This window comes from Delphinus delphis, chromosome 17 (assembly GCF_949987515.2).
Source record: "Delphinus delphis chromosome 17, mDelDel1.2, whole genome shotgun sequence".
Taxonomy (NCBI): Eukaryota; Metazoa; Chordata; class Mammalia; order Artiodactyla; family Delphinidae; genus Delphinus; species Delphinus delphis.
The window spans coordinates 62,377,285-62,394,290 of NC_082699.1; the positions used below are offsets into that span (position 1 = coordinate 62,377,285).

The following is a 17,006-nucleotide window of genomic DNA, read 5'->3' on the forward strand; positions in this document are numbered from 1 at the left end:
CCATGAAAATTTAGTTAAAATGAGAGTTGAAAGTCCTAAGCCCCAGGTGAAGACCCATCCTGGAACTATACACACAAAAACACACAAAAAAATTGCTAGTGGCATCATCCCCTCACCTCCACCCACTAGCACCTTTCAAGGCCAGTCTTGGAGGCACAGACTAACAGGATGTGTCTTTACACACCCATATCCCTCTGTGGCTATTAGGAAACCACCAGCCAGCCCACCATATTCAGAGATAAATATTTATTTAATTCATATATCAATTTTACATGATAGCCACAGTGCTATAAACATAGGCACATTTTTTTTTTAACTCATGGTACATTCAAAAATTACTCCCTTACCCCAGTCTACTCCAATCCTGTCAAGATAGAGTATCCAGTATTTGTAACAGGGGCCAGAAAGGCCCTGCTCATTAATTTCAGAAAAATCCTTCTGCCCCTTAAGACCTCCTTCTGACTTCAACCAAGCAGGGTCAACAAGCATTTGGATAAAGAAACATGCATTTTTCAGCATTTTAATGCATCAATTGATAGAATTAATGAAATGTCTCTGCCTGAAGTGTTTTTTTGAATAGGTTTATAGTTTTGTTCCTCCTGCTTAATTCAAGTCAGAAAAAAAAAACTGATAGCAATCTTCCTGTTGGCTTTCTTTAAATTCCAACGGGATGGTTTAAAGATATGTCACCACACCAAAGGGCTCACCTAATCACATCTAACAAATGGGCAGCTTCCCACAAAATATAGATTAAGACATCATTCATTGGTGTTGGTCTGCCCCTAAAAGGACAGACATTGTGAGTTTAATAATTCATCAATTCAAATAAGAAACAGATTGAGCACAGAGGGAACTGGACAAAAACAAACCCCCCAAAATCACTCAGTTGATTTGCTAACCATACCCACGCACGATCCAGATGTATGAGTTTGTGTTATTCACAACATTCATAACACACATCAACAAGATTAAATCTACAGTGTAAACTTATAACCTGTTGAATTCAGAATGAGAAAAAATGAGTATTTAAATTGATTCATCATAGCCACTCTGATATGATACAATTTAACTTTGAGGAAGAAAAATGATTTATCTACACAATTCTCTTAGTAAAATTTTCTATTTCTTGCTAATAACACATTTTAATTCAGAAAATGCATTAACTTTATTCAAATATATTTTTCTAAAATATAAATATTTAAATTAAACTTTTATAAACACAGAGAATGTAGTTTCTGTTGACCCGCATCCAGATATTAATCAGTCCAAAACTCAAGTGATGAAGAAATAATATTTGTAATTATGATCATTTTGTCTATAAATATATAATAGGATCTCTGCAACTAAATCATGAGTAATTAACTCACACTTCATGTAGTACTGAGCACCTTAGATTACACATTGTTGAATTAAGCTATTGGCATTAATATATGTATTTTAATATGTTATTTACAATACACAAGTATAATTCTCTCGTATAACAACAATCCAGTGATTTTGAAAATATATAATGAAAGAGTACGTTACAATTTACAATTCATCAAAGATTTCCTACAATATTCAGGCTGGGACTTCACTCTTTAGCATTTTAAAATAGGAAACAAAACAAAATCAGTGTCCTAAAGCTGTGTTTTCCAAAATGTATTTTTTGTTTTGTTTTGTGTGTGTGTGTTTTAACACTAGCTTCACAAGATGCTCCTTTAGAGAGGAGTTCTGTAGGTAAGCGTTAGGAATGGCACACAGGATGCCCCCCCTTGCAGAATCGCAATGTGCAATAAAGTCTTTGAGGAGGCCTGCAATCATGAAATCTGTTTAACATTTTTTAACTCAGTATTGAACAAACTTTTTTTTTTTTTTGGTGGTACGCGGGCCTCTCACTGTTGTGGCCTCTCCCATTGCGGAGCAACAGGCTCCGGACGCGCAGGCTCAGCGGCCATGGCTCACGGGCCCAGCCGCTCCGCGACATGTGGGATCTTCCTGGACCGGGACATGAACCCGTATCCCCTGCATCAGCAGGCGGACTCTCAACCGCTGTGCCACCAGGGAAGCCCTGAACAAACATTTTTGATGACCAATCCCTTTAATTGCCCCCCGACAAAACACCAGTCAATCAATGCCCCTTGGAACTTGTATTACATGTTACCTGTATTACTTTGGGGAAACACTGATCTAAAATAAAATGCTGATCTAAAGTAAAACTCAAGAAACACATGTATCTGAGTGAACAAAATCACATTCTTTTAAAACAGTTTTACTTTTTAAAGCTCTTTGCATAGGTATTTGCTAAAATACGGTTCTGAAAAATAACACACAAACCTAACCTGAAACATTTGTCTATGTAAAACTATAGGGGAGAGAACAGTTACAAATACAGAAATTCTAGAGCTAATTTTCAAGATTTGAGAAAAGTGACTTTAAAATCAAATAATAGGTGTGTTTTCAGTGAATTTGTTTTGAAAGATAAAAGCAAAAGTGTTAAATCAGTAATATGCTATACGATGTCTGAAAATATTCTTGTAGAAAAATATCAGGTCATTATATTATTTCCCTGGAATTCCAAAAGAGCTGTTGATGGGTTTGATGGGTCTGATTATAACATTGGCTTTCTATGTAAAACCCAGCATTAACCAAAATCATATAAGGCTGCTCTATTACTTGCTTGAAAATGCATGCATACAAGCACAGGCAGAAACAAGGGCCAATAAATTGCTGAGTACTTCCACTGAAAACCACAAAATGGGGAAAATTAGTTAACCCCGCATGAATTATTTTATATATATATATATATATCCATTGACAATCTTTTAAAAAAATCCATAATTTGCTTTTATAAATAAAGCTATAAGTCATGGCTCTAAGATAGCAGACTTTGGGTATGAGTGTAGTCCCAGAATTAATCATCTTTCACGCACACCACTCTTCAGCAAAGCTTTGCAATTTAAGCAGTCTACTTTGGCTCAGAATCCACCAGCTTACAGCTCAGATCAGTATCTGATGCTTTATTTAATTCCCACTCATCATATGCTAATAAGAACACTTCAGAATCATTCTATATCATTGAAAGATAATTCATTAAGAAAAAGTAACAGCTGTTTCATACTTAAATAAAAGGTGGGTTTCCATTTGAAGTACTTTTCTTTCCTTACCAGTGAAAGTCAACTCAATTAGAAATAGGAAATAAAGCACAATAAAACAAGGGGTCCTTATTACTGGGGTGGGGAGGGGAGAGGTGAAAAATGTCCATTTCTCATCTATACAGCCCTTGCTTACCTGGGTGAACCAGTTGCCTAGAAACTGGTATGATTAAGATCTGCACATGCTGTTCTAATGTTCATGTCCTTGATTGTCATTATTTAAAAGCTATGCTGTGTATTTCCAATCAGCCTCACCTCTTTACCCTTTTACTGTTCTAAAAAAACAGTTTCATTCTGATAATCCTTGTGGAATTTTTCTGAAGGTACCCTTTATGGTTGCTGAAATTGACAGAGGAGTCTGGGACTGTTACACAGGACTCTTGGGATCTAAAGCTGACAGTGGCATGCTACATCTGGTGCATCACTGCAAATGGTGTCTGATATGACACTTTTCGGTGGCATCGCAGCCCTCCTTTTCTCAAAGGCAATTCGCTCCTCTGTTCAGGCCACCAACCCCAGCCTTGTAATCTTAGCTGACAGGAAGGAATGAATGATGAAAACAATCGGCTTGGGGCAGGAATGAAGGTCCAGTTGCTGAAATTCAAAAAGAAGAGAATATGAAAGATTTTAAACTAATGCTTGATACAAAATAGTGATTTACACATCAAACAGATCTATGCACTTCCTGCTTTTAAGTGTTAACTGGAGCAATTGTGTTTTTAAATCCTTGCCCCCCCAGTGAGATAAAAAAATAACTCTTTGAGCTTATTCCTTACATCTCGTATATCTTTTTTTCCAAAATAAGTTCTGTGAAATTTATACATACCCATAGCATAAATATCAGTGTTGCCCTTCTTGACTGTCTAAACCATTTATTTTTGGTATCACGATGGTGATATTATTTATGTCGGATTAGGTACAGTATGAAGCAGTACTAAATTTCACATCATAGGTTTCAGTCGTGGTTCTAATACTTTTTAGATGTGTACATAATCTTGGACAAGTCAGTGAAAATTTTTCCCAGGCCTGTCTAACTCACAGCGGGTAGAGTATTAAAATGAGATACTGTATGTGAAAATTCCTTATAAACCATAAAATGCGGAACCCAGGTTTTGAAGCAGCTGTGTCCTCACTGTCCTATACTCGTAGATTGTTGTAATCACATACATCACTTGTCTGTTAAGGCCCCCTCTAAAGTTTTATCTTTCTCCGTGTGTTCCTACTGGGCTGGCACGTGGTCAGAGCCTAATAGGCTGAATTTTTATCACCTGACCTATTTCAGGAGCATTGAGTGTGTTGCTCCCAATTCTCATCCACTGTCCCCAGTTCTGTTCTGATGATGACACTGTTGGGGAATAACAACCTGATCATAAAATAACATCCAGCAAAGTTAAGTTGTATTTAGCATGAACCAGGTGCTGTGTTAAATATTTTTTATATACTATCTTATTTAATTTTCATAAAATCACTATGAGGTAGCTATCGTTACTATCTCTATGTTTTATAAGGGAAACTGAGATTTGGAGAAGTTATAAAACTTTCTGAGATCATAGATCTTGCAGTAAAGAGAAAGCATGGACTCAAACGCAGGTCTGTCTGATGCCAGAGTCTGGGCTTAATCACCATATTCTATTTCACTAACACAGAATGCAACTTTTAGAAGTAACCTTAAAGATTATCTACTTCAGTCACTGTATTTTATGGATAAAGACTCAGATCCAAAGAAATAAAAGGACTTGCGCAAGACAATTGGTGAGTTAGTTCCACACTCAGAAAGAAAGCAAGGGTCTCCTGACCCTCCATTTATTGCATTTTGTACAGCTCACCTCTGTTCCTTTCCTCCTCCCTGGCACCTGCCTCTGGGGGTTGCATAGCTAGACCCTGGGGGAGCTGTGTCTGAACTTGAGCTTATCAGCCTAATATATTGGCAGCAAAAAATCAGTCCTTCCTAAGTCTTTCAAGTCAGGTTGTAATTACAGGCAGAAAGGCTGAAATTTAGACACAAGTGATTTTTTTCCTCATGGGCAAAAATAGCCTTGAATTTTCAAGCCATGGATAAAACAGGAGACTGCTTCTTGTTCCTTTCCCTGCTGCTAGGGAGCAGTCACCCTTAGGAAAAAGTGCACAGCTGGGTGATGGAGAGAGCAGCAACTGAACCAGAAGCATTCTCAGCAAAATGGACTTTCCAACCACTTTCTTCTTTCCAAACTGGTGCCTTCAGGCTGAATTTACCGATTGAACACACAAATAAACAACAAAACTCTAAAAAATTCTGCGGATCCATTTTAAAGGTTAGAAAAATGACTGGCTGGAAATTGTTCTCAGAAAGTGAGTTCAGATCACCTGTCAGCCACGGGGCACTGACTTCGTCATGACTCCTGTGACACCCATAGGAAGAAACCTGGTACTGCACTGGGGCTAGTAGTATTGCATGACCTAGGACAGTGGTGCTGAAACTTTGAGATTTCCGGCTCCTATGCTCTTTCAAGTGTGGCCCTGGCCCTTTCCTTCAGAGAGACGGGAGTAGGGAGAGGGAGAATTGTGCAAGGCTAGTAGCCGAGTTAAAATGACTAGATCTTTAAAATTGAGGTTTATCTCTGCATTTTATATATCCCCTGTCCCCGTTATCAAGTGTGAGTCAACAGATATTTGTTGACTAGGAAGGACCTAGACAGAGACTAGTTCCAAATCAAGGTCCTGTTTGAAGTTCTACATTCCACAGCTTAAATGAGATGCTATGTCTTCTTGAGAACTATACTTGCTAGAAAGTAGAGGAATGTGCCACTTTCACCCTTCAGTGGAACTAGAGTAACATATTTTTTCACTATGGTAGGCGGTAACGATCACAGGAAATCATGATTTTAAATACATGGGCAATTTGCAATGATATGAGAAGTACAAATGTTATGTTAACTGACAAACTTGCTGAGCTTGTTGGACACTTTTTGATATGAGCTCAAAACTTCTGGGTCCTTGTCTGGCCCTCTCTCCATTCAGGTAGAGTTGACCACTTTTGCTGGGTTTCCTCACTGCCCCCTCCACTCTGCCCCTTCCCACCCCCTCCCCGTCTGTACTCTTCATGCTCTCTGCTCCTTTGAGAACCCCCAGGTTGCCAGGACTGGTGTTTTACATCCCTACATCCCTGACACCTGGCGCAATGCCCAGGTTAGATCAGATGCTTGATACTTTTAAACAATGAATGGTATATCTTAAAGCTGGTGGGACCCTCTTTGAAAAGAATTTAATGCTGACTTTGTAAAGGATCCTTTCCTTGATTCAAATATTTCTGTAATATTCCCATGGGAAATGAGACCAAAGTAAGGAACTGTGAAAAAATTGGATCCCCTCACTGTTTTTAAAGGTTCAATTAAGACATGAACCTATAAGTACTTTGTAAATAGTCAAATGCTAAATAAATACAGGCAGCGTTATGTTTGCAGGCCATAATGGGTGTACTGCAAGACAAAATATACGAAACCACACTGTCTAAAGAAAAGTGCACTTACAAGCTCTCCATCTTTGCCTCCAAAATCTAAATACAGCATCCTGATTCCATCATCTGAAGACATTTTCAGCTTTTCATAAGGAGCCTGTATGATTGTCTTGGGAAAGACACCCTCCTGTGGTTCAGTGGTAATAGAAAATCCATTCTCATAATGTACGGTCAACCGGCACTCCTGGTTTTTATAGGTGCAAGCTGAGAGAGACACATGGAGACAGAAGTATGAACAGTGGAAGTCCATCCATTTTCCCAGGCACTTAAGCTTCTAGTCTTCCCAAACCCAGGGCCCAGCCACCAACTTCTTTCTAAAGTTAAAAATTAATAATCATGCATGAAAATATTCTCCTTAGATTGATTGTGACATTGTAATTTAACTTGCCCTGTGAAACTAAGGGAAATAAACTGAAAGAAATTCCTTTTGCTGGATTTTGTCTGGGCTCTAGCCCTTATATGACCATCTGACAACATGTATGTAGGGAGACGGGTGTTCCAATGGCCTTGTATCAAGCTGGAAAAAACTGACATTTGATTTAGAGTAAGCTACCTCTGATCATCGTCAACACACACACAGTCAATCAATCGATCAATCAATGCCATGTCTACCACCTGGTGAAAGAAGCAAGCAATCCCCCAGTGACATTACCCAAGGTAACAAAAACACACGTAAGAAGTCAGGAGTGAGTAGTGAAAAAATAACCTGATTTTTAATTTTAAAAAAGTTGAATAAAGCTCATTTTATAAACAGAAAGAAGTGCTTTTTGAGTTTCCCTGATGATCTGATCATCTTGGGTCCTGGAAAAGCTGCTGCTGTAGATCGATGTCAGGTGTGGCACCTTCGGTGAAGGATGCTGTTTCCTCCCTCTGTCCAGTGTGGTATTCAGGAACCTCAGCTGGTGTCCACAAGGTGCCCTCTGATCCAACGGAACAAAAGTAAAACCTTCTGATCAGGTTAGGTGCCAGCATTTTTCTGTGGTCCACCTTGCGTTTAGGAAAAGAGACCAGCGCTCTCAGATTATGAGCTGGACAGGGGGACTGCTACCTGATTCCAAGTTCCCATTAGGAAGACTTGTGAGTGTTTAAAACCCTTAATCAAAAAGTTCTAGGGGGCTTCCCTGGTGGCACAGTGGTTGAGAGTCTGCCTGCTGATGCAGGGGACGCGGGTTTGTGTCCCGGTCCGGGAAGATCCCACATGCCACAGAGTGGCTGGGCCCGTGAGCCGTGGCCGCTGAGCCTGTGCGTCCAGAGCCTGTGCTCCGCAATGGGAGAGGCCACAACAGTGAGAGGCCCGCGTACCGCAAAATAAATAAATAACCCAACAGGGACTTCCCTGGCAGTCCAGTGGTTAGGACTTCACCTTCCAATGCAGGGGGTGTAGGTTTGATCCCTGGTTGGGGAATTAAGATCCTACAGGCCTCGCAGCCAAAAAACCAAAACATAAAACAGAAGCAATATTGTAATAAATTCAATAAAGACTTTAAAAAAAAAAAAAAAAGTTCTGGAGGAAATTCCCTGGCAGTCCAGTGGTTAGGACTTGGCACTTTCACTGCCGGCCGCCGGTTCGATCCCTGGTCGAGGAAGTAAGATCTCGCAAGCCACTCGGCCAAAAAAAAAACGCAAAAGTATCAGATTGGATTTTTTTGCCTCACAAAACACCACATTTAACCGGCCCTGGCAAGTCAATTGGCTCTGGCCTTCATATACATCTGAAAGCTCTTTGAGGATAGGAGGACATAGGCAGTATTGATTACTCTCTACCAACTTCAGCTCAGCTCGGCTTTATATACCAAACTGAATTTCACCTCAGCACACTTTAGAAGCAGGACCTTAGCTTAATATTATAGGTGATAAAAGCAAAGCTCAGAGAGGTGAACATGTCACAACCCAGTGGTTTAGATTTCTTTCCTTCCAGTCTGTCTTCTCACACGCTGGTGCTCAGGACACGGAGGCGTGTGGGGAGGGATCTTGGCAAAGAGGCTCTCAGACTAATAACTGGGGTGGGGGGAGCCCCTCAGAGTTTGGGGGAAGGAACAGAGTGTCTATCTGCCCACAGAATGAGGTGGCTTTTAATTGGTTAAAACATATACCCCTTCCTTCGACTGACCGCAGCCATCTTTCAACTTGTAACAAAGGGTTGGTATTTTCCAAAGGTGCATTCTCTAATGAGTCCAGGGAAGAGCCCCTTGGCAAGTCTTAAGTTATCCTCTCAGAAGGGCCCTAGACCCCTGCCACCCGTCCAGTTCAAGGATGACCAAAACAACATAGACACGGCACAGATGTAGTTATGACTTCCCATCTCGAATCCTCGTTTTTGAAAGTTTTCACTTCTAACATCTGCAGAATATGTGGGTGCCTGAGCTCTAAACATGTTTTTTCCCCCTTCCTCTATGTTTGAATTTGAAAGCTGTGCCACTGGATGGTTTGAATTAATTGACTCTGGTTACTTTTAATTTTAATTGACCTAAAGTGGTATTCGTGGCCTTTATATATAATGTAATCAGGTATCTGAAGACGTTCTTAATCTACACAGGATAAATTGAACCCATTATCAAGTTAATTGAAGCTCTGATTAAAACATAAGCCCCTCCCCCCAACTCTCTGCAGGCATCTTTCCATTTGAAACTGGGCTGCACCTTTGGCCATTTCCATAATTTCTTCTCTCCCACCACCCAGCTAGCTCAGTCCACACAATTCTTTGTTATTCTCCTTTGGCTAGTCTATTAACAGCCTCATTGTTTTCCTGTCAAAGTAGAGTTCAGCTTACTGAGAGAAGGATTTTATGAAATTTGTGGAATGTAAACTAAACCAAACCCCTTTGGCCATCTTCATTCTTTTCTAGAACACACCAGAAGTTGTTGCAAGGAGTCTGGACTTCTCTGCAATTACACGTATAACTTCATTAAATTTAGTTTTCAGGTGACTTGAGCCTTTTCCAACTCTCAGGTTTGAAACTCTAGTTTTTCGTGCCATACAGAGTGGCTTAAAAAATAAAAACTTCAGTGACACTCCGAGAGACATTTTCAACAATGTTGGAAAATATTGGGGGGTACTAACTAGTTTCAGGATAATTTTTAAAAGACAGTGATTATCTCAGAGATGCTGCAGCAGAAATTCTACAAAACATCTGGTTTTTCATGTTTGCACCAGTAAAGGAAATGTGGAGAAACCCTACTACACGTTGATGTGGGTCCCATCTTTTAGAATCCTCCTGGGTGCTGGAGGAAGTTGCACCCTAGTGCAGTACTGCACACAGAGTGGTCCACGGACCAGCAGCACCAGCACTGCCTGGTATCGTACTAGATGCAAATTCTCAGGCCCTGCCCCAGAACTGCTGCGTCACAATCTCTAGGGATAGGCATCAGCAATCGGAGGCTTCTTAGGGTACAACTAAAAAACTTTGTTTTTGTTGTTCTTGTTTTCAGTGTGACTGAAGTTTGGAAACACTGTACCTAAGAGGTCTTTTTGTTTTGTTTTTTTTAAGGCCAACTTAATTTATTTTAACCTAAAGTAAACACAAAATGTCTTGTTTTTATATGGCATCCCTCCCTGGATGAAACACCTAACTCAGGAACCTCAAGAGACAGATATTCGTTTAGGATAGAGGAATAGTTCTGCTTCAGAGCAGAGATGGAGAAAGGATTTATATTCCACTTAATTAATTCTTTTTAAAAGAATTTTTTTTATTGTGGTAAAAGTTACATAATATAAAACATACTATTTTAACCATATTTAACCATATACTATTTTAACCATATTTAACTGTTTAACCAGTTCAGTGGCACTAAGTACATTCACATTGTTGTGCAATTCTCACCATCATCCATCTCCCAAATGTTTCACCTTCCTAAATGGAAACTCTGTCCCCATTAAACACTAACTCCCCACTCCCCCTCCCCTGCCCACCTCCCAGCCCCTGGCATCTACCAGTGTACTTTCTGACTATGAATTTGGCTATTCTACATACCTCGTGTAAGTGGAGTCAAACAGTATTTGTCTGCATCTAATGTATATTGGAGTGCATTTTTAAGGTTAACTTAATATATGTCCTTCCAACAGATTTTACCGTCTTTCTCCCCGCCCCGTGCTATACAGTAGGCCCTCACCAGCCATCTACTTCATACACACTAGTGTACATACGTCAGTCGCAATCTCCCAATCCATCCCACCCCCGAACTTGGTGTACATACATTTGTTCTCTATGTCTGTGTCTCTATTTCTGCTTTGCAAATAGGTTCATCTGAACCATTATTCTAAATTCCACATACATGCATTAATATACGATATTTGTTTTTCTCTTTCTGACTTACTTCACTCTGTATGACAGTTTCTAGGTCCATCCATGTCTCTGTAAATGGCACAATTTCGTTCCCTTTTATGGTTGAGTAATAGTCCATTGTATACATGTGTCAAAACTTCTTTATCCGTACCTCTGTTGATGGACATGTAGGTTGCGTCTATGTCCTGGCTATTGTAAATAGTGCGGCTATGAACATTGGGGTGCATATATCTTCTGGAATTACAATTTTCTCAGGGTATATGCCCAGGAATGGGATTGCTGAGTCATGTGGTAGTTCTATTTTTAGTTTTTTAAGGAACCTCCATACTGTTCTCCATAGTGGCTGTATCAATTTACATTCCCACCAACAGTGCAAGAGGGCTCCCTTTTCTCCACACCCTCTCCAGCATTTACTGCTTGTAGGTTTTTCGATGATGGCCATTCTGACTGGTGTGAGGTGATAACTCATTGTAGTTTTGATTTGCATTTCTCTAATAATTAGTGATGTTGAGCATCTTTTCATGTGCCTCTTGGCCATCTGTATGTCTTATTTGGAGAAAAGTCTATTTAGGTCTGCCACCCATTGTTTGATTGGGTTCTTTGTTTTTTTGGTATTGAGCTGCATGAGATGTTTGTATATATTGGAGATTAATCCCTTGTCAGTTGCTTCATTTGCAAATATTTTCTCCCATTCTGAGGGTTGTCATCTCGTCTTGCTTATGGTTTCCTTTGCTGTGCAAAAGCTTTTAAGTTTAATTAGGTCTCATTTGTTTGTTTTTGTTTTTATTTCCATTACTCTAGGAGGTGGGTCAAAAAAGATCTTGCTGTGATTTATGTCAAAGAGTGTTCTGCCTATGTTTTCCTCTAAGAGTTTTATAGTGTCTGGCCTTACATTTAGGTCTTTAATCCATTTTAAGTTCATTTTTGTGTATGGTGTTAGGGAGTGTTCTAATTTCATTCTTTTACATGTAGCTGTCCAGTTGTCCCAGCACCACTTATTGAAGAGGCTCTCTTTTCTCCATTGTATATTCTTGCCTTCTTTATCAAAGGAAAGGTGACCATATGCCTGTGGGTTTATCTCTGGGCATTCTATCCTGTACCATTGATCTATATTTCTGGTTTTGTGCCAGTACCATATTGTCTTGATTACTGTAGCTTTGTAGTGGAGTCTGAAGTCAGGGAGCCTGATTCCTACAGCTTCGTTTTTCTTTCTCAAGATTGCTTTGGCTATTCGTAGTCTTTTGTGTTTCCATACAGACTGTGAAATTTTTTGTTCTAGTTCTGTGAAAAATGCCATTGGTAGTTTGATAGGGATTGCATTGAATCTGTAGATTGCTTTGGGTAGTATAGTCATTTTCACAATGTTGATTCTCCAGTCCAAGAACATGGTGTATCTCTCCATCTATTTGTATCATCTTTAATTTGTTTCATCAGTGTCTTATAGTTTTCTGCAAACAGATCTTTTTTCTCCTTAGGTAGATTTATTCCTTGGTATTTTCTTCTTTTTGTTGCAGTGGTAAATGGGAATGTTTCCTTAATGTCTTTCTGATCTTTCTTTGCTAGTGTATAGGAATGCAAGAGATTTCTGTGCATTAATCTTGTATCCTGCAACTTTACCAAATTCATTGATCAGCTCTAGTAGTTTTCTGGTGGCATCTTTAGGATTCTCTATGTATAGTATCATGTCATCTGCAAACAGTGACAGTTTTACTTCTTCTTTTCCAATTTGTATTCCTTTTATTTCTTTTTCTTCTCTGATTGCCGTGGCTAAAACTTCCAAAACTATGTTGAATAAGAGTGGTGAGAGTGGACATCCTTGTCTTTTCCTGATCTTAGTGGAAATGGTTTCAGTTTTTCACCATTGAGAATGATGTTTGCTATGGGTTTGTCGTATATGGCCTTTGAGGCCATATGTTGAGGTAAGTTCTCCCTATGCCCACTTTCTGGAGAGTTTTTATCATCAATGGGTGTTGAATTTTTTCAGAAGTTTTTCTCCATCTATTGAGATGATCATATGGTTTTTATTCTTCATTTTGTTAATATGGCGTATCGCATTGATTGATTTGCGTATATTGAAAAATCCTTGCGTCTCTGGGATAAATCCCATTTGATCATGGTGTATGATCCTTTTAATGTGTTGCTGGATTCTGTTTGCTAGTATTTTGTTGAGGATATTTGTGTCTATGTTCAACAGAGATATTGGTGTGTAGTTTTCTTTTATTGTAGTATCTTTGTCTGGTTTTGGTATCAGGGTGGTGGTGGCCTTGTAGAATGAGCTTGGGAGTGTTTAATTTGAGAAGGATAGGTGTTAGCTCTTCTCTAAATGTTTGAAAGAATTTGCCTGTGAAGTTATCTGGTCCTGGACTTTTGTTTGTTGGAAGATTTTTAATGACAGTTTCAATATCATTACTTGTGACTGGTCTGTTCATATTTTCTGTTTCTTCTTGGTTCAGTCCTGGAAGTTGTACCTTTCTAAGAATTTGTCCATTTCTTCCAGGTTCTCCATTTTATTAGCATATAGTTGTTTGTAGTAGTGTCTTATGATCCTTTGTATTTCTGCGGTGTCAGTTGTAATTTCTCCTTTTTCATTTCTAATTTTATCGATATGAGTCCTCTCCCTTTTTTTCTTGATGAGTCTGGCTAAAGGTTGATCAATTTTGTTTATCTTTTCAAAGAACCAGCTTTTAATTTCATTGATCTTTGGTATTGTTTTCTTGGTGTCTATTTCATTTATTTCATAACCTTAGAGGTCTTGTGGGAAAATCCCGTTCATCCAGAGCAGATACCATCAGGGCTTTCTACCATGATGGAAATGTTCTAGATTTGCACTGTTTACCATGGTAGAAATGACATCTGACTATCCAAGTTACCCACTTTTCCTGAATGATGATGAGATATTTTCACAATCAGACCCCTAGGTTCCATTTTAGTAGGGCATTCAGTGCCTTAATTTAGAAGAATTTTAAATTTACCTCTGGAATTTAAGTTTATCTCTGGAATTTTAAGTACCCCAAATGGCCAGTAATGGAAACAATTTTGAGGCTGTGGTGGAGTAGACAGTGCATTCTTTCCATAAGGATGTGACATCACAAAACCAAAGCCAACAATGCTCACCTGTGGTGACTTCAATAGTGAGTTCAGCTGAGTTATGGCACCCCTGTACTATGCTCCTTGTCCAATGTGAGAGGTCCCTGCTGATCTCAGCCCTGAAGAGATGCGTTTCAATACCCTGCCTGGTACCAGTTCGTGTTGCAAAGGACAGATCTACACCAGCCTGGGGTGATCCTTTCCCTGGACCTGAATGGACTAGCCTGTTGAGAAAAACAGAGAGAGAGAAATGATCAAAATGGAAACTACTGTATTCACCTGATACACCTGTGAAAAGCCCCAAATGGGTGATTTGCTCTCAATTTTCTGATCCGGAACCAAAAGGTCCACTATACCCTAATGTTCACCATGGTTTTCTGCCATCTCCTCACCCAGTGCCTGGCCAATGGTAGAGGGAGATTAGCATAGTGGCCAAGAACTGTGCATCCGGTTGACTATGCAGAGGAATTGAATATTGTGACTTTAACTTTATTTAGACAAATTCAGCTATACTTACTCAACCAGAAAGGAAGACAATTAAGTAAATGATTGAGAGAACAATTTAAATAATGTGGAAAATCCCATCTCTCCCATTCCATTCCTGGGCATATGTATGACCCAGTGAGAGCATGAGACAAGAAAGGAAATCTGTTGTTTCCTGGGTTAGACTTAGTTACCCCCTGTGTTCTTGTACTTTGGATCATCTGGCTGCACTTCTGCATGCATTTCTCAGGCTCACAGCCTCCAAATGCAAGCAGACAACCAGGGGACTCAGCTGAAGAAGTAGCAATCTGTGTATCAGTGTTAAAGCTTGAAAAAGAACAGTAATGCTGGACTTCTTGAGACATGGAGGAGAACTGCATTTTATGGGAGATTAAAGCGATTTTCAAGAGTGATTTTTTTTTTAACATCTTTATTGGACTACAATTGCTTTACAATGGTGTGTTAGTTTCTGCTGTATAAAAAAGTGAATCAGCTATACGTATACATATATCCCCTATCCCCTGCCTCTTGGGTCTCCCTCCCACCCTCCCTATCCCACCCCTCTAGGTGGTCACAAAGCACCGAGCTGATCTCCCTGTGCCATGCGGCTGCTTCCCACTACCTACATATTTTACACTTGGTAGTGTATATATGTCCATGCCACTCTCTCACTTTATCCCAGCTTACCCTTTCCCCTCCCCATGTCCTCAACTCCATTCCCCACATCTGCACCTTTATTCCTGTCCTGTGCCTAGGTACTTCAGAACATTTTTTTTTTTTAATTCCATATGTGTGTGTTAGCATATGGTAATTTGTCTTTCTCCTTCTGACTTACTTCACTCTGTATGACACACTCTAGGTCCATCCACCTCACTATAAATAACTAAATTTCGTTTCTTTTTATGGCTGATTAATATTCCGTTCTATATATGTGCCACATCTTTATCCATTCATCTGTTGATGGACACTTAGGTTGCTTCCATGTTTTGGCTATTGTAAATAGTGCTGCAATGAACATTGTGGTTTATATCTTTTTGAATTATGGTTTTCTCAGAGTATATGCCCAGTAGTGGGATTGCTAGGTCATATTGGTAGTTCTATTTTTAGTTTTTTAAGGAACCTCCATACTGTTCTCCATAGTGGCTGTATCAATTTACATTCCCACCAAAAGTTCAAGAGGGTTCCCTTTTCTTCACACTCTCTCCAGCATTTATTGTTTGTAGACTTTGATGATGGCCATTCTGACTGGTGTGAGGTGATGCCTCATTGTAGTTTTGATTTGCATTTCTCTGATAATTATTGATGTTGAGCATCCTTTCATGTGTTTGTTGGAAATCTGTATATCTTCTTTGGAGAAATGTCTATTTAGGTCCTCTGCCCATTTTTGGATTGGGTTGTTTGGGTTTTGTGATATTGAGCTGCATGAGCTGCTTATATATTTTGGACATTAATCCTTTGTCAGTGGCTTTGTTTGCAAATATTTTCTCCCATTCTGAGGGTTGTCTTTTCGTCTTGTTTATGGTTTCCTTCGCTGTGCAAAAGCTTTTAAGTTTCATCAGGTCCCATTTGTTTATTTTTGTTTATTTTTGTTTTTATTTCCATTTCTCTAGGAGGTGGGTCAAAAAGGATCTTGCTGTGATTTATGTCATAGAGTGTTCTGCCTGTGTTTTCCTCTAAGAGTTTTATAGTGTCTGGACTTAAATTTGTCTTTAATCCATTTCAAGTTTATTTTTGTGTATGGTGTTAGGGAGTGTTCTAATTTCATTATTTTACATGTAGCTGTCCAGTTTATATATTCTTGCCTTCTTTATCAAAGGAAAGGTGACCATATGCCTGTGGGTTTATCTCTGGGCTTTCTATCCTGTTCCATTGATTGATATTTCTGTTGTTGTGCCAGTACCATACTGTCTTGATTACTGTAGCTTTGTAGTGGAGTCTGAACTCAGGGAGCCTGATTCCTACAGCTTTGTTTTTCTTTCTCAAGATTGCTTTGGCTATTCGGGGTCTTTTGTGTTTCCATACAAATTGTGAAATTTTTTGTTCTAGTTCTGTGAAAAATGCCATTGGTAGTTTGATAGGGATTGCATTGAATCTGTAGATTGCTTTGGGTAGTATAGTCATTTTCACAATGTTGATTCTCCAGTCCAAGAACATGGTGTATCTCTCCATCTATTTGTATCATCTTTAATTTGTTCCATCAGTGTCTTATAGTTTTCTGCATACAGGTCTTTTGTCTCCTTAGGTAGATTTATTCCTTGGTATTTTATTCTTTTTGTTGCAGTGGTGAATGGGAATGTTTTCTTAATTTCTCTCTCAGATTTTTCATCATTAGTGTATAGGAGTGCAAAAGATTTCTGTGCATTAATTTTGTATCCTGCTACTTTACCAAATTCATTGATTAGCTCTAGTAGTTTTCTGGTAGCATCTTTAGGATTCTCTATGTATAGTATCATGTCATCTGCAAACAGTAACAGCTTTACATCTTCTTTCCCGATTTGTATTCCTTTTTTTTCTTCTCTGATTGCTG

At 39.2% G+C, this 17,006-nt stretch overlaps 1 protein-coding gene across 7 annotated transcripts in view; it reads right to left on the reverse strand.

Annotated features, from left to right (window-relative positions):
* Positions 1–231: 231 nt before the first annotated feature.
* The window catches only part of SNTB1 (syntrophin beta 1), a 240,207-nt gene continuing 223,432 nt past the window's right edge, over positions 232–17,006 (reverse strand). For 3 of the 7 annotated variants that reach the window (XM_059995130.2, XM_069541570.1, XM_059995131.2), the window contains 3 exons: positions 14,024–14,220; positions 6,641–6,831; positions 232–3,728 (listed from right to left, as the gene is read on the reverse strand). In XM_059995130.2, coding sequence (XP_059851113.1) covers positions 3,636–3,728; positions 6,641–6,831; positions 14,024–14,220 — 481 coding nt within the window. In that variant the 3' untranslated portion in view covers positions 232–3,635. Of the gene's footprint in view, positions 3,729–6,640; positions 6,832–14,023; positions 14,221–17,006 lie in introns of those variants that run through there. The other 4 variants (XR_009516641.2, XR_009516642.2, XM_059995132.2 and 1 more) reach the window with 3 other exon arrangements.